Source organism: Vigna angularis, chromosome 9 (assembly GCF_016808095.1).
Source record: "Vigna angularis cultivar LongXiaoDou No.4 chromosome 9, ASM1680809v1, whole genome shotgun sequence".
NCBI lineage: Eukaryota > Viridiplantae > Streptophyta > Magnoliopsida > Fabales > Fabaceae > Vigna > Vigna angularis.
The window spans coordinates 1,116,027-1,139,155 of NC_068978.1; the positions used below are offsets into that span (position 1 = coordinate 1,116,027).

The window sequence follows — 23,129 nt, forward strand, 5'->3', positions numbered from 1 at the left end:
ACCATCTGGGTCACGAGTTGGACAACATGTAAGGAATCGACCTTATGTCAAACCACAACCTCATAGGAATTCTCATCAACAACAACACCAGCAGAGAATAATCCGATGTTTCGTTTGCGGAGGACCTCATCTGAAGAGCGTTTGTCCGCAACTTCTTTCACACAACAAATGTTTCCTTTGCGGAGCAGAAGGACACTTTGCTAGAAACTGTCCCTCTAAAAGCGGAACAGCTCAACCTCAACAACCGATTCAACAGAGAAGGACTGACAACAGGCCTCAAGCAACTGGAAGGGTCTATGCTTTAACTGGAGCAGAAGCTGCAAAATCAGGTAATCTCATCATTGGATGTTGTATGATAGCTGGTAGAGAGTTTAATGTTCTATTTGATTCTGGAGCGACACACTCCTTTTTGTCTGAAACTCTTATTCAAGAGTTGAACCTACCCGTGAGAGAGTTACTGTATGATCTCATGGTATCTGCACCAGCCTCTAAATTGATAAAAACATCGAGGATGTGTCCTCAATGTCCAATCATTGTAGAAGGACGTAGGTTCAAAGTACATCTTATATCTTTACCCTTACAAGGTTTAGATGTAATCTTAGGAATGGATTGGTTATCTGCCAATCGTATCCTTATTGATTGTAGCAAAAAGGAGTTGATTTTCCCTAATCCTGAAGAAGCGGAGTTGCTGTCAGTACAACAAGTGTTAAAGGAAGTCAAAGAAGGATCTTCGTGTTTCGTTATCTTGACTCATGTGGAAGTCGAGAAAAATGAACAAAATCTCGATGTTCCTATAGTTAATGAGTTTAATGATGTGTTCCCACAAGAAGTACCAGGATTGCCTCCTCAACGAAAATAGAATTCTCCATTGATTTAATACCCGGAGCTGGACCAGTATCAGTAGCCCCATATCGAATGGCTCCGGCGGAGTTAATTGAATTGAAGAAGCAAATTGAAGAATTGTTGGAGAAGCAATTTATTCGACCAAGTGTGTCACCTTGGGGAGCACCAGTACTGTTGGTAAAGAAGAAGGATGGAAGCTCTAGATTGTGTATCGACTACAGACAGTTGAACAAGCTAACCATCAAGAACAAATATCCTCTACCTAGGATTGATGATCTGTTGGACCAGTTGCATGGAGCTCAGGTGTTTTCAAAGATAGATCTCAGGTCTGGATATCATCAAATTTTGGTGAAGCCAGAAGATGTACAGAAGACCGCTTTTAGATCCAGATACGGACACTACGAGTATGTAGTTATGCCGTTCGGTGTAACTAATGCTCCAGCCCTGTTCATGGATTTCATGAACAAAATCTTCCGACCATTCCTTGATAAGTTTGTCGTAGTCTTTATAGATGACATACTTATCTATTCTAAGACTCAAGAAGAACATGTTGAACACTTAAGGACCGTCCTTGGGATCTTGAGGGAGAAGAAATTGTATGCAAAGATGTCAAAATGCGAGTTTTGGATGCAAGAAGTCAAATTCTTAGGACATGTTATATCAGCTCAAGGTATAGCGGTGGATCCAACAAAAGTTGAAGCAGTACTGCAGTGGGAAAAACCGAAAACCATAACTGAAATAAGGAGTTTTGTGGGATTAGCCGGCTACTATAGAAGGTTCATAGAGAATTTCTCTAGAATAGTAGCGCCTTTAACACAACTAACTCGCAAAGATCAACCTTTTGTCTGGACGGATAAGTGTGAGAAGAGTTTTTTGGAGCTAAAGCAGAAACTGACCAGTGCACCGGTTTTGGTAATCCCTGAACCAGGTAAAAAGTTTGAAGTTTATTGTGATGCTTCTCATCAGGGATTAGGTTGTGTACTCATGCAAGAAAGAAAAGTGGTGGCATACGCTTCAAGACAATTAAAGATTCATGAGAAGAACTATCCTACTCATGATTTGGAATTGGCAGCAGTGGTATTTTCCTTGAAGATTTGGCGGCACTACCTCTATGGAGCTCAATTCCAAGTATTCAGCGATCATAAGAGCCTAAAGTATCTCTTTGATCAGAAGGAGCTTAATATGAGACAAAGGAGATGGATGGAGTTTCTTAAAGATTTTGATTTTGATCTCCTGTATCACCCAGGGAAAGCTAATGTGGTGGCTGATGCATTGAGCAGGAAGTCAGTGCATATTTCAGCCTTAATGGTCAAAGAGTTAGAGTTGGTAGAAAGCTTCAGAGACTTGAGATTGCAGGTGGAATTTGAAGCTGATAGTATCAGATGCAGTAATTTGGTGGTGTCCAATGACTTGTTGAGGCGTGTCAAAGTAGAGCAGTTGAAAGATGTTGAGCTTCAAAAATCAGCAAGTTTGATTGGGACTGAGCAAGGTAAAGATTTTACCTTGGGAGCTGATGGCATTCTGAGGTTCAGAGGCAGAGTCTGTGTTCCTAGCAATTCAGAGTTGATAAGATTAATCCTTGAGGAAGGTCATAAGAGTCGTTTTAGCATGCATCCTGGCATGACTAAAATGTATCAAGACCTCAAGGAGTCTTTTTGGTGGTCTGGTATGAAGAGGGATGTAGCGCAATTTGTTGCTTCTTGTTTAACCTGTCAGAAGGCTAAGGTAGAGCATCAGAGACCTGGAGGTCTATTGCAGCAACTTGAGATACCTGAGTGGAAATGGGATAGCATAGCTATGGATTTTGTTACTCATTTACCACGCACAGTCAGAGGACATGATGCTATTTGGGTGATTGTAGATAGATTGACCAAGAGTGCTCATTTCTTGGCGATTAATTTGAGAATGTCAATGGCAAAGTTGGCACAACTGTATATCAAGGAGATCGTGAGACTACATGGCGTTCCTTCTAGCATCATATCAGATAGAGATCCGCAGTTCACATCACGCTTTTGGCAGACACTTCAGAGTGAGATGGGCAGTAGATTGCAGATGAGTTCAGCGTATCATCCCCAGACCGATGGGCAATCTGAAAGAACAATCCAATCACTTGAGGACTTGTTGAGGACATGTGTTTTGGATCACTTGGGAGTCTGGGATGAGGTATTGTCTTTGGTGGAGTTCACTTACAACAATAGCTTTCATGCTAGTATTGGAATGACACCTTACGAGGCTCTGTATGGAAGACGATGTCGAACTCCTTTATGCTGGTACCAGGACGGTGAGAAGGCTCTGATAGGACCTGAATTACTACAACAGACCACAGACAAAGTAAAGTTGATACGAGAAAGAATGAAGGCTTCACAGAGCAGACAAAAGTCCTATGCTGATCAAAGAAGGAGACCATTGGAGTTTGCAGTCGGAGATCATGTCTTTTTGCGGGTGACTTCAACTACAGGAGTAGGAAGGGCTCTTCGTTCGAAGAAACTTTCTCCTAAGTTCATTGGTCCATATCAAATTTTGAGAAGAATTGGGCCAGTCGCTTACGAGATGGCGTTACCTCCTCAGTTAGCCAAACTCCATTCAGTATTTCACGTTTCTCAACTAAGAAAATATGTTCATGATCCTTCTCACATTTTAGAAGTGGAAGATATTCAAATCAGAGAGGATCTATCCGTAGAAGTGCAACCTGTTTGTATAGAAGACACTAAAACCAAAGAGCTTAGAGGGAAAACTATCAACTTAGTAAGAGTAGTTTGGGATAGAAAAACAGGTGACTCTACCTGGGAATTAGAAGATGATGTAAAACATTCTTATCCCTATCTTTTTTTGTGAAGTGTCGAATTTTCGAGGTCGAAAATTTTTGTTGTTGGGGAGAATGTAAGACCCATGTAAAATATTTAAATTTAATAAATAGTTGTTTTTTTTTTATTTATTTTTATAAAGTTAATAATAGTATGGTAAGAAAAAAAAATTAAAATTTATGATAGGTACCAATAATAATAATAATTTCAAAGGAAGGAGTTAAAAATTTGAGAATTTATTTTAAGAGTTAAAAAAAAAATGAATAGTAAATAGTGAATAGTGAATAGTGAATAGTAAAAAAAAAATAATATTAAAATAAATTGTGGAAGAGAACATTCCACGTAAAACTCAATTATTCAGAGATAAGAATGGTGAATAAAAAATAATTTTTGAATAGTAAAAAATGAATAGTAAAAGTGAATAGTAAAAATGAATAGTAAAATTTTTTGGCTATAAATAGCCAAGGGGGGGAGGCTGAAAATTGGCACCAAAATTCTAGAGAAATTGTGAGAGAAGAGAGTTTGAAGAAATTCTAGTTGAAGAAGGGAAATTCTGGAAGTTTCCGGAGACTGATTTGAGAAGAGGAAAACTAAGTCTGGAATAGAGGTAAGGGGAGTTACATTTTGTTTGGTATTATTTTGAGTCTTGTATATGTTACTTTTGTTGATCTTAAATCTTGAATGTGAAGTATTTTGTTTCTGTATGATTTTGAATTTTGGATGAGAATATGCTTCTGTGTTTAGATCCAAGTGTGATAGTTGTAAAATGTGATGTTGATTATGTTATGCCATATGTATGCTATTAAATTGTTTATTTTTATATTTTGGAAGGATTAGAAATTGTCTAACCGGCTCTGCCAGATTCAATTTCTTGTTTCCCCAAACATTTTATTGTTTTCCTTATTTGTTTTTATTGTATTTTGGAAGGATTAGAAATTGTCTAACCGGCTCTGCCAGATTCAATTTCTTGTTTCCCCAAACATTTTATTGTTTTTCTTTATTTATTTTATTGTATTTTGGAAGGATTAGAAATTGTCTAACCGGCTCTGCCAGATTCAATTTCTTGTTTCCCCAAACTATTTATTGCTTTACTTATTTATTTTATTGCATTTTTGGAAGGATTAGAAGTTGTCTAACCGGCTCTGCCAGATTCAACTTCTTATTTCCCCATATATGTTATTATTCTTGTTATTTAATTATATTGTACTTTTGGATGGATTAGAGGTTGTCTAACCGGCTCTGCCAGATTCAACTTCTTGTTTCCCCATGAATTTTTATATTAAGATTATTTTTATGATTGTCAAATATTGTATTCTTATATGATCATTTATAGTAATACTTTATTATTGTTAATTGTTTATAATTATCTTGTATGAATTCTATTATGAGTGTTTATTGTGATGTTTGATATGAAATTATTCATTTGAAATATAGCATGAGTCGAGACTCTAAATTGGCATGGTATTAGTGTATATGTTGATGTTGAAGGTCCTGTTGTTGGTGGTGATCCTAAAACTCTAATAATCTTCCAGTCTCAATTAGAGAAGGATGTGTTATGTTGTGAGAGTAGTAGGAGGTCCTAGTCTATGTTTATAGACATTAATGGATTAACCTTGTGGGTGATGTGATATATTATATTTGGCCAAAATTTTTGTTGTTGAAATCACCACAAGTGCATGACCACCCGAGACTTCCATCAACATTATATCCGGATAATAGAGTCTAGTATGATAATTGCATCTTGCTAGAATTTATGGTGAATGTATTACGTATAATAATAGTGTCATGCTTTTCTTTGAACTTTGCATGGTAGCTCACCCTTACTTGTTTGTTTGTGCCGGAAAAATCTTATTTTTGCGATGATCGTATAATATTTTTGTTATACGGGAGCAGATGAGGGAACGACGTCTGAACCAATTCAAGTGAAGAAGGAAGCAGCAGAAAATTGAAGAATGTTTTAAGAGAAAAAAAAAAGATTAAGAGTGTTTTAATTATGTGTGAAAATATAATGTATTTCCAGTGTGAACTATGTTACTCCTAAATGGAGGATTGTAATATTGTATGATGTTTTCTTTATTAATGAAATAAATTGGGTGTGAGATGTTTTATATTTTAGGGGTGTTACAATTTCTGTATTATTTTTATATGATCTATGTTTAAAAGTAACTATCTTATTCTCTCTCTTTTCTCTCTCATCTATATATATATATATATATATATATATATATATATATATATATATATATATATATATATATATATATATATATATATATATATGAATAAAGTATATGAGATTCAGATTATGTTATAAGATGATATATAAATCACTATTAAATATTTAAAACTATAATATTTATGATATATATGTTACGATGGTAACGTAAATCTAGACTTGTATTAATTTAGGACCTAGAAAAGTAATAAAAATATTATTTATTATTCATGATTAATTATTCCCTCTTTGTATTAACTAAAGGTTTATTTATATATTTAATTTTTTGTATTTGTTGGATTAATTAAATTTTTTCCTGTTAATTTTACTCTGTAATTTTGAAAATAATATAATTTAATATTTTTATTAAATTGACATTAATATCGTGTGTCAAATTATAAGAATTTTAATTTTTTAATTTTTTTAATTTTTTAATTTAAAAACATAAATTATAACGTGTTAAGTTATAGTTGTATCACGTTGACAACGATTATTACGTATTAGTATTAACATATAATTGTGTTCTATTTAATCTTTATATTCAAACTTTTAATTCAATTTAGACACTATTTTTTTAAATGTAATGATTTAGTTCCTTTCCAATTTAAGATTAAATTAATAATTAAGTTCAATTATAAATTTTATAGAAATATTAAAATAATTTTGTTGAATTATACATTAAATAACTCCATCTAAATATATTTTTACAAATGTAAAAAGTAATTAAATTTGATCTTAAATTGAAAAGAGATTAAATTATCCATTTTAAAAAATTAGATTAAACTAAAATTTTAAATATAAAAACTAAATTAAATACCATGAAGTGATAATATTATCACTGTCATATAATACAATCATGACTTGGCACATAGTAGTTTATTTTTACAAAATTTTATAAAAAAAAAGGAAAAAATTAAAAATAATTTTTTTTACGAATTTACTAGTAGTTTTACTTATCTGAATTCCTTTTCATTTCATGTATTAAGTGTGACATGGAAGTGTCTTACTAATCATTCATTAGAAAGTTATACATTAAATTAAAATTCCTAGTTTTTTAATAAATTTGACACGACGTGACAGACACAATTCATAGTAATATATTTTAAAATTAACTATATTGGTTGTAATTTAATATATTCAATGAAATTATTTACTTCTATGCAGAATTAAAATAAATGAAAACGGAACTATTAGAATCCATACCTATTTATGCTTTTAATTTTATAAACATATAAACTAGTATAACAAAAAACAGTTTTTATGAATGATTTTAAAAAGTAAATTATTTATTTTCTATTTTTCAAATAGTATTTTGAAAACAATTCTCATAGAATACGTGAGATATTAAATTGATAGATATACTTAAAAAAAACGAGATTCCGATTAGTTTATTGCTTCAAACTAATTCACACTTTATTTAATAAACTTTACGTCAGAATATAATCTTCTCTTGATTTTTTCCAAAATTAATTGTATTTCATTTTACACCTCATAATAATAAAGAAAAAAGAAAGATAAACATTAAAAAACAAAAGTTTCTAGATGCATAGCTATAAAGTCAACGAGGAAACATTGACAGAGAAACATTAATTATTGCATATGGAAGAAAGTGAGATAAAATATATTGTATATAGGTTTCATGGGAAACGAAGTTATCGGGAATAGTATTTTAACATACACATCTAACATACATATATAGTTCCTCCAATTTTCATTAGTTTCTTTTAAGTTTTCTAAATTAAAAAATATTTTGTAATATATATATATATATTGCTCATGGTTTCAAGTTATCAATAAAATAATTTATTTCGATTTTATATTATTTTCATAAAATATTCAACTATATGATTAATTTTATTTTAATTGATTTGCTTAATAGTGTTTGTGCATGAGCCGTGTAGATTGATTAACGAAGTATTTTCCAAATGAAACAAATTTGGAAATCAAAATAAAACTTAAACAGATTTGAAAGGCTAATTTTCTAAACTTAAATACTTATAATAAATTAAGTTTTCAAATACATAAATTCTATAATAATTGAAATATTTAAAATTAATAAATATTTTATAATAAATAAATTATAATTAATTTTAATTTCTATTTAATAATAAATGTTTTAAAATAATGTTAAAATTAATTTTATGACACAGAAAAAAGATAAAATAAATAAGTAAATAATAAAACAAGGGAATAAAGGAGACCATGTGTCAAGAAAAAAACTATAGCTATACACTTTCAATTAATTGTTATATTTTATGAATAAATAAACTTACAAATTGTATTTCAGGTATAGAGGTGGTTGTTTTATAATGCTATCTATTTTACTATAAATTAAAGGTAAGGTTTGTATAATTTAGTATCAAAATATAATTTATAAGATCTAATATATATAAAAAGTTTAATCCCTCTCAGATGTTATTTTTGTGTCTTTACTCACATCTATTCGCATATTTATAAAAAAACATTTAAAACTTGTGTAATTAGAAATCCATAAAGAGTAGAGTTAGAGAATCGAATATAATGAACTGATGAACTGAAAACGGAGAAATCATATTCTATCATACAAGGTTATATATATAATTTATTATATTTAGATTGAATAAAATAAAAAAACAATAAAAATAACAAAGCAAACATTTCCATTCATTATTTTGATAAAGATTATATAGATAGACAGGTTAAATATGTTTTTATTATTAATTTTTGACATAAAATTAAATTCCGTCGTTTTAATGTTTCTAATTCAATGAAGTTAAATTTAGTTAACATATCAAAGAATTATTTATATAGTTATGATAAGATATGATTTAGATATTAATCTAAAACACTGTTTAACAAATATAAAAATAATTATTAATTTAAAAAATTATATATATTTATTTTTAAGATTTTAAAACTAAATTATATCAACATTTTAGAAAATAAAAATGAATTCTAATTTTACGTTTACGTTTAAAAATAAAAAATATATTTAATCATAGATGTCTTCAAGGAAAAGTTATTACTTAAATGAAAACAGTCTAAACCAAAATAATTAGGGAATAAATATCTGATGTAATACAGTGATAGAGAAAGGTGGTCGCAGCATAAATCAGGAATTATAATAATTTTTATATATATTTTTTATCTAACTTAGAATGTGGAGATAGATATTTGAAAAGATAAAGTAAAGAAGGTATGATATCATTTTAATAACTAACTAAAAAGCAACAGCTATTGAGCTAGCCAACGGCCATGTAACCCAATTGCTGCCATTTGCATCATTCACCAAATTCACCAAATTAAAAAAATAAAAATAAAAATGCATAGGATAGACCGTTACTTCATTTTGGATAAAATAAAAATAAATAATAAAAAAAGTCTTTTACCAAATTGTGCATGTCATAATCAAATCCTTCTAGAACACCATCACCCTATTCACTCACATTTTACCCAAAACTATGTGTGCACACTAATTTCTCCTCTTTATAAATCCCAAACCCTCAAACTTTAAAACTCACAAAACAACCTAAATCCAAAGCAAAACAACACAAACTCATTTCTCTCTATCTCTCAAAATTCCGTATACCCTCTTTCTCTTTTCTTCGCAAGATCCTTTATTTCGGCGATTCCGGTGTATGGGTCTTCTTTAATTCACTGATACATTGAAAAAATCGTTCTTTTCAATTTTACCGATTTCCGTTACCATGGAGTTGATTTCGGGTCTACCACAGGACGTAGCACGGGACTGTCTCATTCGGGTTTCGTACCAGCAGTTCCCCACGGTGGCTTCAGTGTGCAAGCTCTGGAAATCGGAGATTCTTTCGCCGGAGTACCACCGTCAACGGCGAAGCACGAAAAACGCGCAGAAGCTCGTAGCGATGGTTCAGGCTCGACACCAACCCGGAACTGGTTCGACCAAGCGAGTGACGAACCCGGTTTACCGTCTCAGCGTGTTCGAACCGGAAACGGGTCACTGGAACGAGCTGCCACCACCGCCCGAGTTTTATTCTGGGTTACCCATGTTCTGTCAGTTAGTTAGTGTCGGGTACGATCTTGTCTTGTTGGGCGGGTTGGACCCGAATTCGTGGAAAGCTTCGAATTCTGTGTTTGTGTATAATTTCTTGTCGGCGGAGTGGCGCCGCGCTGCGGACATGCCGGGTGGGCCCCGCACGTTTTTCGCTTGCGCGTCGGATTCTAAGGAGACGGTTTTTGTTGCCGGTGGACACGACAACGAGAAGAACGCGCTGCGTTCGGCGTTGGCCTATGAGGTTACCTCGGACCGGTGGGTTTCGCTTCCTGACATGGCGGCGGAGCGGGACGAGTGCAAGGGCGTTTTCCATGGCGGGAAGTTCTTCGTCGTCGGGGGCTACCTGACGGAGAAGCAGGGAAGGTTCGAGAAGAGCGCGGAGGCGTTCGATCCTGCTACATGGAGCTGGGACGAAGTGAAAGAGGACTTCCTGGATTGCGCCACGTGTCCGAGAACGTTAGTGGACGGTGGTGATGACGAGGCGGTGTTTCTTTGCAGAGGCGGGGACTTGATCTCGCTTCGCGACAACACGTGGCAGAAGATATCGACGGTGCCGGGGGAGATACCCAACGTAGCGTACATTGGGGCGTTGGATGGGACGCTGGTTTTGATCGGATCTAGCGGCTACGGTGAAGCCCACGTGGCTTTTGCTTTCGATTTTGAGTGTTGCAACTGGAGGAAACTGGATTGCCTAGAAGGGTTCATGGGTCATATCCAAACCGGTTGCGTTTTGGAAATTTAGAATTTTCCCTTTTTATTTTTCCATATAAAAGTTATATAAATTAAGAATTTACAACATAAACCAATATAGGTTTGGTTTTGTAAATAGTTTCGTCAGAACTTAATTGAAACTTAATTGATATTTCATCGTTAAAAGTATTTTTTTTTTGAAAAGAGTGATTGATTGGATTTGAAAAGATTTGATGGTAAATTTTGTTGTTTTTATTTAAGTGAATTTGAAGATAAGTGAGAGTGTATTTAGAAGTAAAATTTAGAAAAAAATAAATTAAAAGAATCATTTCTAAATTTATTGAAAAAAACCTAAGTTTAGAAAAGATCCATGAAAGTATTTGCTTTAATGTCTACACATGAAAGTTCATTTTTCAATTTTCAATATAGCAAACATGAGAAGAATGACATCGTGGTGTGTATCCTTAATGTTCTGAAACATAGATGAGTGCATATTTTCAAAGAGAATTAGTGTAACTGTCTGCGGGAGCATGATTAAATTGAAAGGTAATGTATACATTTGGAAAGTTTCATTTATTTTTTGCATTTTATCTGTTTGTGATAAGGCCTCAATGAATTGCAAGGGACCCACAAAGCGACAAGTTTCAAGTTTTGTTCTAGAAGACCTCTTCCTTATTATTCCATTCAATGTGACCCTTTCTTTATCCAAACCTGCACTTGTCTAATTCTAATTATGCTCCAATCTGTTCATTCTTTTTATCAACTTACGTATACGCATCTTTCTTAAAACCAATTTCAAATAATTAAATCTTTCTTCCTTGTTTAAAATATAATTAATTAATATTGATAGTCTTGAATTAAGGAAGTAAACACTTATTAACATTTACCTGTTTTGGTCACAATTTTTCAAATATTGATGGGAACAAAATTGAGATAAGCACAAACATAATATCAGAAGCAGTTAAATGGCAGAAAGTAGAAAATATTAATGAATTTAAATGAAAGCAAATAAATGACAAAAAATTAAAGTACCACTGGAAAGTGCATGCATGAATTTTAAATGAAAACATTGAATGTATGAATGAATAGGAAGTTAATGAAACGGTAAGAACAGTGCATGAATTTAAATGGATCAAGAAATTAGATTGTGAGAAAAGCAAGTGAATACAGTTAAACAACTTTGAAGGCAAAATACTTTAATAAATGAAAAATTGGAAGCCAATGGTTGAAAAATAAAGTGTAAATACTTTGATGAGTGTAGATGTGTAGACATTTTTAAGTTTGAGTGATCATATTCCATATAAAACATACAATAGATTAAAGTGTATCAAACAAAAATATTTTTATATATTATAGATATTTGAATAGATTCTAAATTTTAAATTTTAAAACTAAAAATATTTGAATAATTTTTTTATTATTTTATTTTAAATTAAAAATAAAAAATATTAAAATACTTCCGTGTTTAAAGTATATATTTTTTCTGAATAATAATTTTTTTGTCATTCACTTTTAAAACATAAGATAAGAAACCATACATATATATATATATATATATATATATATATATATATATTAAATTTTGTTATAAGTTTTTCTTACTATTGATTCGGAAAATTCAATAATTTTTAGTACCAATGTTAAATGTAAATATATTCATTTACACTATCTATCGACCAATTGAAACTTCCTCCAATGTCATAAATAAAAAAAAATTCTAATTAGTAACAAGTAAAAACAAATTGTATTTCACATTATCTAATATTATTGGTTTACAAGAGTTCACATTTTTTTAAATCGAAAAATAACCTTAATCAATTTTAATAATTTAAAATTATTAAATATTTTTAATATTAGTATTAATTGAAATACTTTATTAAAATAAAAGAAATTATTAAATTTAAATGATCTGTTCGAAACAAACATTTAAAAGTAAAACTATTTAAAAATAAAATAACTCAAATCTATTAAATATAACATCCTAAAAAGGATCTCTTAACAAGCTTGTTTATCCTTCTACCTTTATAATTTGTCCTGATTTTATATCAACTTCTTACAAACTTAACTTTGGAAGATTGAAGAAAATGGATACTCTGCAATTGCAAGCCAATGAAGTCACTATTACTTTTTTTTACCATACATAGAATAGGAATTGGAAATGGAAACCTTTGACTCGAAATAAAATGGTAGCATCTTGAAACATTTAGAAAATAGTAACTATAGGATAAGATAAAATACTTTGCATTCATTTAACACACACTTTGTGAAAATAAAATGGTTATAAAAGAACACATTTTTATGTTTTTAAAAAAGAAAAAAAAGATAATAATATGTTAACATATTTTTTAACCATATTTTTGACAAAAACATATATCATTTTAGATTTAGAATATGTCATTACATAATACAATAAAAAATAAATAATGAACAAGTGAAAAAATAATACTTATATTATGTTAAAATGTTGTAAAAAAATGTGTTAAAATATTGTTTTTCAGGAAAAAAAGAAAAAAAAAGAAAGATAGTAAGTGGGCACAAGAAATATCATTTTGAGTGACAACCATGTATGTGATTGAATCCAATGAAAGAATGTAAGCAGTTATTTGGTTGTCATGCACATGTCAAGAACCTCTGCAAATTTCTCATACATGTTCTGTTTCAAGAACATCCTCTGCACCTTTTTTCTTCCTTCTATCCCCATTTTCTCTCTTGCAAAGCTGTTTTCAAGTAAAAACCGGAGATGCTCTGCAAGAACATGGTTCCCTGTGCGACCAATAGGATGAAGGAGACCTGTCACATTATGTTCAACAATTTCTTGCGTTCCTCCAGCATCTGTTCCAAGCACCTACTCCATATTTTTAAGTGAAAACAATGAATGTCAACATTCATTTCTACTATTCAATAAACTTTCCACATAGATAGACACATCACACCTAGAGATCATCAAGTATCAACTACCTTAACCGAATCATAGAAATAAGCAAGGTATATATTGTCATTATGCAGTTTATAGTAATTTGAGATTGGTTTTTGGTTTCAAATCTCATAACCAAGTTCATCCAGACGGAGGAACTAATGAATTTTCGCCTGCAATTTAGATCGCAGGCGAAAAAAAAGAAACAGACAAAAAGCCATTTGGTAAAAACAATGAGACACGGTCCAAAGAACTAATCAGAGGACCGCGATTTCATCAATACACGTTGTTGAATGTTTTACGGTAGGTGCTAAAATGTTTCTTCAGGTCCAGTTGGTTCATACTATACACAATGCTATTTGCATTACGTGAGACTAGTATGGACAATATAACTCTTTCTTTAAATATTGATACAAGGGCATATTCAAATGTAAAAGGTTGCTCTTTGACAACAGCAATATAAGGATAACTAATTTTCCATTTCTAAACTCAATCAATGAGCAATGTTTGAAAGGATAACAAAACTACCATAGTATGTGATTACAAGACAAGGGAAAGCATATTGGAAACCATACCGGAAGACCAAATGCCATTGCTTCTATAGTCACCCTTCCAAATGTTTCTCCCAATCCCTTTTCACCATTTTGAAAAAGAAAAAAACTTAGTATGTTTTTCAAGCAATGTAATAAAAATAGATGCTATGCAGAGAATGTTTTATACAAATTAAACATGATTTACCTGAGAGTTTATGACATAAACATCTGCAGCAGAGTAAAGTGAGGCAACACGTGTAGTGGCTGAGGTCCACAGAACTGACTTTGACAAGTTTGAATGGTGTGCTAAAAATCTTAGCAGACCCTTAACATAATCCACTTTGTTGCTCTTAGATCCGACAGAACCAATGAGAATTTTGAGAGATTGTGCAGTTGTTGCATTGTTGTTGGACAACACTTCCTTGCTGTGAACACAAAAACATGCATCAATAGTCCAATAGATAAATATACTAGATAGACCACCCTATAGTTTTGAGATTTATGTACCTTTTTGTAAATGTGCTTGAGATATTGTTGAAGGCTACACTACTATTATCATGGTGTTCCCCATCATTAAATGACACTGGCATTTTCTTATTATCATGGTGCAATGGTTCATCTTCTACAATTGTTCTTGCGGATTCAAGAAGAAATAGCTGACCCTTCCCACGGTTGATGCTACTCAGACTCATAACAAGCATATCATTATCATTCAATCCCATTTCTCTTCGAACTGAATCTCTCAACAACTTTCTTCTCTCATCCATTTTTGCAGCACTGAAGGATGCATTATTGTGTGTAGAGGGAATGCCTGCTACAAAAGCTAGTTCATCATTGACAGACAATGGAACAAGTGCTGGCTGTAATCTCAATTTTATGCTTTCTTCTTCACACCATTTTTGCCATTGCTTAGATTGTGCTTGAGAGAGAAAAATCAATATTTTCACTCTCTGCAGCATATCCTTTGCACGATCAAAATACTCTCTTCTGTTTTCCATAATCCACCAAGCAACTTTACTTGCTCCAACGGGAAAATGTTCAATGTATTGTTCTGGAAATATGTAACGGTGTTCAAGTAAGAGAAGATGTATACAACAAGTACATAGTAAGAAACAATTGTTCATATTATTATGAACCACCTCATGATATATAATTGAAGTTTTCAAAATAGGTATACTCAACCACTTTTGCTATCTTTCAATGCCAGAAGTCCTATGCCATATTAGTTTTAGAATTAATATGAGGATTTTCAACTAAGGCTCTGATATTTTGGCAACTTTTATGCTGGTTCTGCATTATTTTCAGACACTGCATAAGGAAAAACTCAAGCAATGTGTTCATACCAATCCATGATGCACAGACAGCTGATCCAGCAATGACAAGATCTGCCTTGGCTGCAGTTTTGAAGCTGTGATATGCTTTGTCATCAAGCACCTTGATTTGTCTCCTAGCAAGTTCTTGCATCAAACCACCCTTCCTGCTAAGCACCACAGCATGAACAGAAGCCTCACAACTCAAGAGTTCAGTTGCCAACTCCATCATTGAAAGTGGAGCTCCAGTCATGGAAAGCTCATGAAATATCAGAACAAACCTTCTTGACCAAACAAGGCGCGCAAATTTCCCTTTGGTGTTACAGGTTTCATAACGCCCCTGAGGACTCCACTGCAGAATTCTATCCTCTAACGAACCAAATGGACCAACAAGGAATCCATAGGTGGAATTCCTTGGGGGAATCTCTGGCTCCAGCTCCTCCAAACCACCACTCTCAAGTTTATGTTTTCGCCTCCTCTTACCTCTCAAAACATGCATTGGTCGCCTTCTTCTTTTCCTTGTGCTAGCTTTAACCTCAGGTAGAACACCATATTCTTTCTTGGCCAAAGCCACATCTATTGGTTTGTTCACAACTTGTTCGATTTTAACAGATAAGGAAATGTTTTTGGCAATCAAATCATGATGCTGATTCAGTTCATCATAGGATTTTGTTGCATCCCTTTGTCTGCTTCTAAAGCCTGAAAATTCCTCCTCCTTTTCATCATGTGCCCACCTAGACTGTACAAAAAATCCAAGATAAGCCCAAAGGGTTATCAGAAGCAGCCATAACAGTATCCGGTTGCTGCCGTAGCACTGTGCAACACCCTTGCTTTCTCTTCTTGGTGTTAAGGTAGAATGTGGTCTCTGAAATGAAGGGGAATTTTGTGGAGTTGACCTTCCAGATGACGAAGATTTCAAACAGATACCTGATCTTGCTGAAGAGTTCTTCTGCTTTGTAAAATTTGCATGAACTTCTCCTTTGCTGCTGTTGCAGTCCTCCATTACCAGTATCGTTTACTATATCATTAAAGAAGCTTGAGACCCACTTGTAAATTCACTTCCTCTTCAGGATCAGTTCTTTCAGCATTGTTGCTTCTACCATATATAGGAAGTTCAAGTTTTACAAAGAAAGAAAGTGAAAGGAAAAATGGTAAAGAAAAGGTGTGTTACAGTTCTTGATGCATTTTTCGTGTTCTTCAATGGTTTAAAGATGTGATGGTACTCCAAGATTTCTGCTTTCAGGGTCAACGACTATTCTGGAATTGCTCCTTCATCCGAAAACGAGAGTTCAACAACTGAACAAACAAAAGGCTGAAGAGAAGAGACAGGGGTAGGAGTTTCACAGAGAACGAATGCACGTGCGTTGCACATGTATGGGGTTGGTCAACCATAACAAACTCAATTCTCTTTCTGACTAAAGCATAAATAATCAATCCAAAAAACTTTTTATATCTCTAATTTATAATTCTTTTTATTACTTTTTTTTTATCTTTTCCGTATGAAGAATATTTAAAAAAACTTGTATTGTCTCATTGAGATTTAAGAATAATTTTTCATAAATCATTGAATTAATTATTGGCGAGCTCGGAGGTCGCAACAACTTTCATGTGCATGTTCAGAGGTCACATCAGAGAGAAAATGATGATGAAAGGTTCTCTCAATTTATATTATAAAGTAATTTAATTATTATTCGGTGAATATTTTCATTGAATAATTAACAAAAAAGAGTAAAATTGTTCCAACTTAATAATAGCTGGTTAGAATAAAATTGTCTTAAATATGATATTGAATAAGGATGATATATAAACAGCTAAGTAGCGAATATTCACGCGCCACAATTGGCATAATAGTTGACCGACTTTATCTGTATTAAATTCTTGTAAATAATGTAATGAAGCTAGTTTTCTTTAGTTAATTTGGAAAAATAAGAATTTAATCAAATATTCGACAGACATTGTATAAGTTTTCATGTCACTGATTTGCTCGAGTCTTTTTTAATATGTGTAAATGGGATATTTTCTTTTTACTATTCTGTTAAGGAGAAAATAAAAAAATATTCCAAGACAACAATAGTCTCAAAATTTGAAACTTTATGATATAATAGAAATATTGGACCCTCTTCAGTCGAATGATAAAATTGAAGGAGGAAAAAACTACATTTTTTTGTTCTTTAATAAATTAAAACCTTAAAAAGAAAATTGAATAATATAGTTACAACATTAGATTGAAAAATATTTACAACTTATTTAAAAGAAGAATAAAAGTTTCTTATCAAAAGTTATAGATACTGTAGGAAACAAGCAAAACTGCATATTCAAGTAACTAAAACATCAACACTATGATAGCAAACAATTGAATTTTGTTTAGAAAAGGAACAAAACATTAAAATGTCTGATAAGCTTATATAGATGATATAAGCACATGGTCAAAACCAGATGAATACAAAAACCTTTACATGAGAAAAATTTCACCCACAATGTAATCAGCTGCTGCAAAATGATACCTATAGCCTTTCCTCTGTTCTTATAGTTCTAGAAGCCTGCGTGTGTTTCACACATGCTTCACTAAGAAACCAACCTGCAGGAAGAACCTGGAAAGAACCCAGGAATTGTCAGCATTTTCTTGATCAAAAGGGTATAGAGATTTGACTCCTCAAATATGAGAGATTCACTTTAGAGAGGAAATTTGCTCACTTTAGAAGAGTCAAATCCACCAACATTATAACTAGTAATTATTAATCCATACCTTCCAATTTAACAAGTACTTCTACGATGGGAACAGCAAGAGCAGGTGTTATATTGCTGTAGTGTAGAGAATAGGTAAGGGGTAGGAAAATGAAACAGATAAGTATTCGAAAATACCAACAAAAAAGTTGAATGATGAAAATTCAACTTATGGTAGCTACAAGGTTACCTGAAAATTCTGAAACTTATGGTAGCCCAAAGTGCTCCAGATGAAAAGCTAGAGAACTAAGGGCCAGGAGGAGAAAGGCCTGTCAAATAACAAAATTACCAAAACTCAGAATTTGAAGCAATAATGGTAATAACAACAACGAAGATCTTCACTGGGAAATAACAAACCTTTATCTGTTTACTTCAAACAAAGTGCACCATATTCACTGACCAAAATTCATCTCTGAGTATCTGCATAATAGAGCATAACCAACATTCATTATTAAATATCTAATACACAAACGGAATGAGCATTTTCCAGCTTCCCTACAAAGTGACTACACAGCACTTAAAGTAAAAATCAAGTAAAAGAAGCGGTAGTTGTGCAGTACCATTGCCATGTCCACAACAATAATAATTAAAAATACTTAAGATGGTTTTATCAATTCAACTTGCCTTCGGGGTTTATTCTGCCTCTGTCCAAACTCTTCACTTGCAAGCTCTACAGAAAACGAATAAAAAATTATAATGTTAGTAACCAAGGGGAATTGATAGCGTATAAGAGGAAATGGAACATGAATATTTACCAGATTTCTGAGGTGGCTTCAATTCATTATTGGCTTTGTTAACACTATGGTCCTTGCTGCACAGGTTGGATAACAAAAGAAAATAATAAATCAAGCCTCTAGCAATATGATTTAAGAACATTGAAAAGGAAACGGTGGTAAGTACTAAGTGATATGAAAATATATCCCAATGCTACAAAACTTGGCCAACCTTGAGGTACCCATTGCAGAGGCCTGTCCAGATTGGTGACTGCTTGCACCATCAACAGCAAGGTATGGGTATGTAGCCCCTAAAGCTCCTGCAGTACCAGCCAAGACTGGTAGCCTAAACCAAAGGAGGATGGAAATATTATTATGGGTTCCAATAGAGAGGGAACAAAAAGGAATCATAACGTTTATCCATTTTAAGTAAAAAAGGAACTATTTAACACAAATGAGCAAGATGTTCTTGTGTGATCCTCTTCTAAAATATCTGCTATCATGGTTTGTTGTCATTGATATACACTATTCTTATAGCAATGTAGAGAGAGATTAAGACCATGACAAAAGGCACTAAAACATGTGAATTACCAACTCCTAAAAACATTACTCCACATTAAAATTGGAGATTTACCCATACCATGTCATTTCTGATTTTCCCAGTTGAGGCTGAGCAACATATCCAGGGAATGCCATGCCAACAGCAGGAACTCCTATACCCCCAGGATGCTGGCCCCCAAATTGCATAACTGCATTCCATCAAAATCTAGTCAAAATCAGAAAATCCGTAACAAACAAATTAACAGAAAATGATAACTGCTGGTCTTGTTCAGAAAGGACTACAAGCAAACTAAAAGAAACATGGGTGTTAACACCAGAACCTTTGTGGTAATGTTTCTCTTTTAACAATAAATAGAAGAATTACTTAGTTTTCTACACAGCATAGCTCTATAACTTACAACTAATTTCGCATGAGAAATAAGAAATTGCATTCCAACATCAGATGTTTTAATAACAAATAATAGGTAGATTGAATATAAAGTTTCCACAAGGTCAGTAATGTAGGTACAAACCTGGCAAGAAAGCAGGGAAGTTTGGATCTCCATGGCTAACACCCACATTTCCAGCGGTGCCTATTACTTGTGCCCCACCATAAACAAAAGCTCCCTGTCCTGCGCCATGGGAAGCTCCCCTCCCCTTCCCAACCAAAGCCCCTTTGCCTTTACCAGATTCTGAACCTGAATCCAATTCTCCAGAATCATGTGAATTAATTGGTGTGGCTGTTTTGGTGGGTGATGACAATGGAAACCCACTGCCAGGTCTTTGGCCCAACTGTGGGGCAGTAGCTTGCACAGAAGTTGAATTCCTACCTGGAACAGAACTTGTCTGAATAGCCTGGAATTCTGATGGAGAAATTTTATTATGTGAGGAAGAACGCTGAAAATTTGTATGTACTGGGATTGATACTCCCCTCCCAGTCCCAGAAGCCCTTGGGTGAGGAGATTGAGAAGCATTGACTACAGAAGAACCAGGTCGTGCCATACGCACATTGTTCAAAGGCTTTCCAACAGATCGAGGGGTGGATTCATTTATATACAACTTTGACATGCTGATGGAATCAACAACATTCTTTCCCTGAATCAGAGCATTCTTTTGTTGAACTGGAAAACCCTCATCCACAGCAACAGGACCAACATTCCTGCTACTGCCACCTGTTTTCACCTCCCTTTTTTGTGCCAAATTAATATCATTGCTGGAAGAGCCTGAGGGGTAATATGGTGGGGAAGCTGAATTCAAATTTGATGCCAGCACTTGATTTTTGGAAGGCACAAGGTCAGATTCTGCATGGGAAGAAGGTGTCGAAGTCCTCTCCAAACTAACATTTGAATTTCTCTCACGAGATTTCCCAGATCTAGGAAAACAAAATAATTCGTATCAGAATGTCACTTGAGGCTATAGGTCTCCAGTTTCCAGCAAATTTTATAAAATGAAGCTTGTACTTACTGTTTATTTTGCACTTGGGAAGATGGACCATTGATTTTGTTGCTACGTTCATACTTTTGGGGGCCTCTCCCTCTCACAACACTCTTAGGCATCTGATTTTGATTGCTACTGCTATTATAGCCTTTCTTACTTCCTCGTACGTACCCTCTATAATCAGTGCCTCGACCATTACCACGGCCATGATAATTACCCTTAGAAGGTCTCCTCTAAATTTTAGACAGAAAGCATTAGAAAAGGAGCGCTATAAAAATGACAATAGAACTAAACGATTGACCATAAAGCACTTTAAAGATCATTACCTCCTCATAATGCTTTTCATGCAAAATTTGCTCAAATTTATCATGACCCCATTTCTTGCCATCTTTGGATTCCCACAGTCTCCTTCCTCCACCATGTATCCGTCTAAAGGGGAGATAAAAAAACAAGACATAATTAAAATACAAGGACAATATTTACATTGTCATCCAATCATATCATAAATTGCCAAGACAGTAAAATTGTTGAATTTTCTAAGAACTATTTTAAAAATAACATCTAAGGTGATTCCAAACTGGTTGAAACTAGAGAGTATTCACTATCAGCGTATCAAAGACAATGCATTCTGACTAAGTTGAGCACATTTTCTTTAACATAGATCACAAGAAAAAGTAATGCACAAGCCGAGTAGGACCACACAGGGTGACAAAGCTGAATATCCAGCACTAAAACTGAGACCATGATTAAGCTGAAACTACCATACAACAGTGGTCCTAGCCAGCTCAACAATGACATTCCAAGTTAGGTATTAATGAATCATTACATTGTATGCACATATTCCAGAGGTTATGTTTGGCATAATGAAAAGAATTAGAAGTAAACATCACATACCTGTTGCGGGTACCAGCATTGTCCCCAAATCGGTCATCGTGCATGTAAAAAGCTCCGGCTGTGGGAACCGCAAATGGATCAGACTCCTTTTTCTCCTCAGAATGGTCCTCGGTAAAATCTTCCAAAGGGGGTCTGACATCATCATCAGATTCCTTAGACACAACCACTGGACCCTCAACCTCAACCCCCCCACTTGCACCCTTCTCCTCGTACACTTCTTCAACTTCCTCCTCCTCCTCTTCTTCTTCTTGCAATTCTTTTTGTCCTTCTTCAACATCATCACCATCATTAGCATAATCTTCAACACCTCCTTCATCATCTAAGTTATCAGAACGAACCTCTATTCTACCAACTTCCCTCTTATCAGTGACTTCTTCCCCTTCGGCTTCTTCGTCATCACTGGCTTCGCGCCTCCGCATTGTTAACAGTCTCTTTGCATCTTCGGGATCACTATCATACTCAACGTTGTTTTCTTCAACCACGGTAGCCATCAGCACGGAAAGAGCAACACCCGATAAACCCCGACCAAAACCTAGAAATTTCCTAACAGAAGCCCCCACAAAGCGGAAACTTTACAAAAGCACAAATTTCAACAAATACCAAACGCCAAAACCCCAAAGTGGTAAAATAAGTAATCAAATCCGGAATTTTCCCCTCAATAATCGAAACCCTCCATGAGAAGTTTCTTCAGTGAAATCGGAAAAGCCCAAAAGTTGAGAGATTACGAGAAGATAGAAACGGCAAAGGCAAGTGTGAATCTAAGAAAGTTGAAGCGGAAAAAAGAGTGGATTTTGACGGGTTGGGCTGCGTTGTGTTGTAAGAAAACGTAGTAGAAGGATTTGAGTGTGAGAAGAAAGAATTGTAAAGAGAAGAGAGGAGTTAAGAACTTAAAATAGGTGACAATGTTGGGAAGAATGAATTATGTGATAATATTTTTGGGGAACACTGCCTTTATTTCAGATTTGGAATCTCATGAACCCTGAACTTCTAGCACTGAGATCATCAAAATATAAAATAAGATCATTTGAAAAAATTGGAGTAATCCAAGTGCTGAACAATAAAGAAGAAAAGACCCATTACAATTCATCACTTGTTTTATGATTTAAAAAACATTATATTAGACAGGGTTATTCCTACATATTAATTTGATCGAATTTTATTTTGACTTGTAACGAGCCAATGATTTCAAGCTGCTTTAGTTATATTTCAATTGTATTTTCATGCAATATTTTTGTCTCTATGTATGAAAAACAATAAGATCCATTAAGTACGGTTAAGATTCATGATCATGTGTATGAAAAACGAACTAGTGTATGTATCATTGGATAATCAATAATAAAATGACACATTATTAAAAAAATTGAACAATGATAAAGAAATAATTATTTATCCAGTTTGGTTATAATCTATTTTAGTTTTACTTGTCAAAAGTTAAGACACGGTGAAGTACAAAGAAAAACAACTAATAAGCTTTGGGTCCTCAATTTCTTTATTCGGTTCTTC

At 33.5% G+C, this 23,129-nt stretch overlaps 3 protein-coding genes across 4 annotated transcripts; 1 reads left to right on the plus strand and 2 right to left on the minus strand.

Moving 5' to 3' along the window:
- Window positions 1–9,342: 9,342 nt before the first annotated feature.
- On the plus strand, window positions 9,343–10,741 carry LOC108320511 (F-box/kelch-repeat protein At1g80440). The gene has a single exon (XM_017551952.2). The coding sequence runs from the start codon at window positions 9,549–9,551 to the stop codon at window positions 10,611–10,613; it is 1,065 nt and encodes a 354-aa protein (XP_017407441.1). The 5' UTR covers window positions 9,343–9,548; the 3' UTR covers window positions 10,614–10,741.
- A 2,295-nt stretch (window positions 10,742–13,036) lies between these two features.
- On the minus strand, window positions 13,037–17,025 carry LOC108320539 (uncharacterized). Its single transcript, XM_017551985.2, has 5 exons — window positions 15,352–17,025; window positions 14,516–15,059; window positions 14,214–14,433; window positions 14,051–14,107; window positions 13,037–13,406 (listed from the first exon to the last, which is right to left on the minus strand). Exons 1-5 carry the CDS (start codon window positions 16,319–16,321, stop codon window positions 13,161–13,163), a joined length of 2,037 nt encoding a protein of 678 aa, XP_017407474.1. The 5' UTR covers window positions 16,322–17,025; the 3' UTR covers window positions 13,037–13,160.
- A 617-nt stretch (window positions 17,026–17,642) lies between these two features.
- Window positions 17,643–22,647, minus strand: LOC108320677 (protein MLN51 homolog). 2 transcript variants are annotated; one of them, XM_017552185.2, is made up of 13 exons: window positions 21,627–22,647; window positions 21,059–21,161; window positions 20,760–20,965; window positions 20,126–20,667; window positions 19,829–19,993; window positions 19,396–19,504; window positions 18,988–19,101; window positions 18,798–18,853; window positions 18,667–18,712; window positions 18,400–18,462; window positions 18,233–18,311; window positions 18,065–18,120; window positions 17,643–17,909 (listed from the first exon to the last, which is right to left on the minus strand). In XM_017552185.2, the coding sequence occupies exons 1-10, from the start codon at window positions 22,115–22,117 to the stop codon at window positions 18,435–18,437; spliced, it is 1,860 nt and encodes a 619-aa protein (XP_017407674.1). In that variant the 5' UTR covers window positions 22,118–22,647; the 3' UTR covers window positions 17,643–17,909; window positions 18,065–18,120; window positions 18,233–18,311; window positions 18,400–18,434. The 2 variants fall into 2 exon arrangements, with proteins under 2 accessions (XP_017407674.1, XP_017407673.1); XM_017552184.2 differs by having other exon boundaries at window positions 19,829–20,667.
- Between the last annotated feature and the right edge of the window lie 482 nt (window positions 22,648–23,129).

Bases quoted from the DNA above. Each gene is read 5' to 3' on its own strand.
- LOC108320511 (XM_017551952.2), top strand. From the start codon at position 9,549: ATGGAGTTGATTTCGGGTCTACCACAGGACGTAGCACGGGACTGTCTC.
- LOC108320539 (XM_017551985.2), bottom strand. From the start codon at position 16,321: ATGGAGGACTGCAACAGCAGCAAAGGAGAAGTTCATGCAAATTTTACA. The intron at 14,434-14,515 runs GTACATAAATCT...TTGTGTTCACAG, and splicing joins TCAAGCACATTTACAAAAAG to CAAGGAAGTGTTGTCCAACA. The intron at 13,407-14,050 runs GTATGGTTTCCA...AATATGGAGTAG, and splicing joins CAATGGCATTTGGTCTTCCG to GTGCTTGGAACAGATGCTGG.
- LOC108320677 (XM_017552184.2), bottom strand. From the start codon at position 22,117: ATGGCTACCGTGGTTGAAGAAAACAACGTTGAGTATGATAGTGATCCC. The intron at 21,162-21,626 runs GTATGTGATGTT...TCTCCCCTTTAG, and splicing joins AATGCTGGTACCCGCAACAG to ACGGATACATGGTGGAGGAA. The intron at 20,966-21,058 runs GTAATGATCTTT...TCTAAAATTTAG, and splicing joins ATGAAAAGCATTATGAGGAG to AGGAGACCTTCTAAGGGTAA.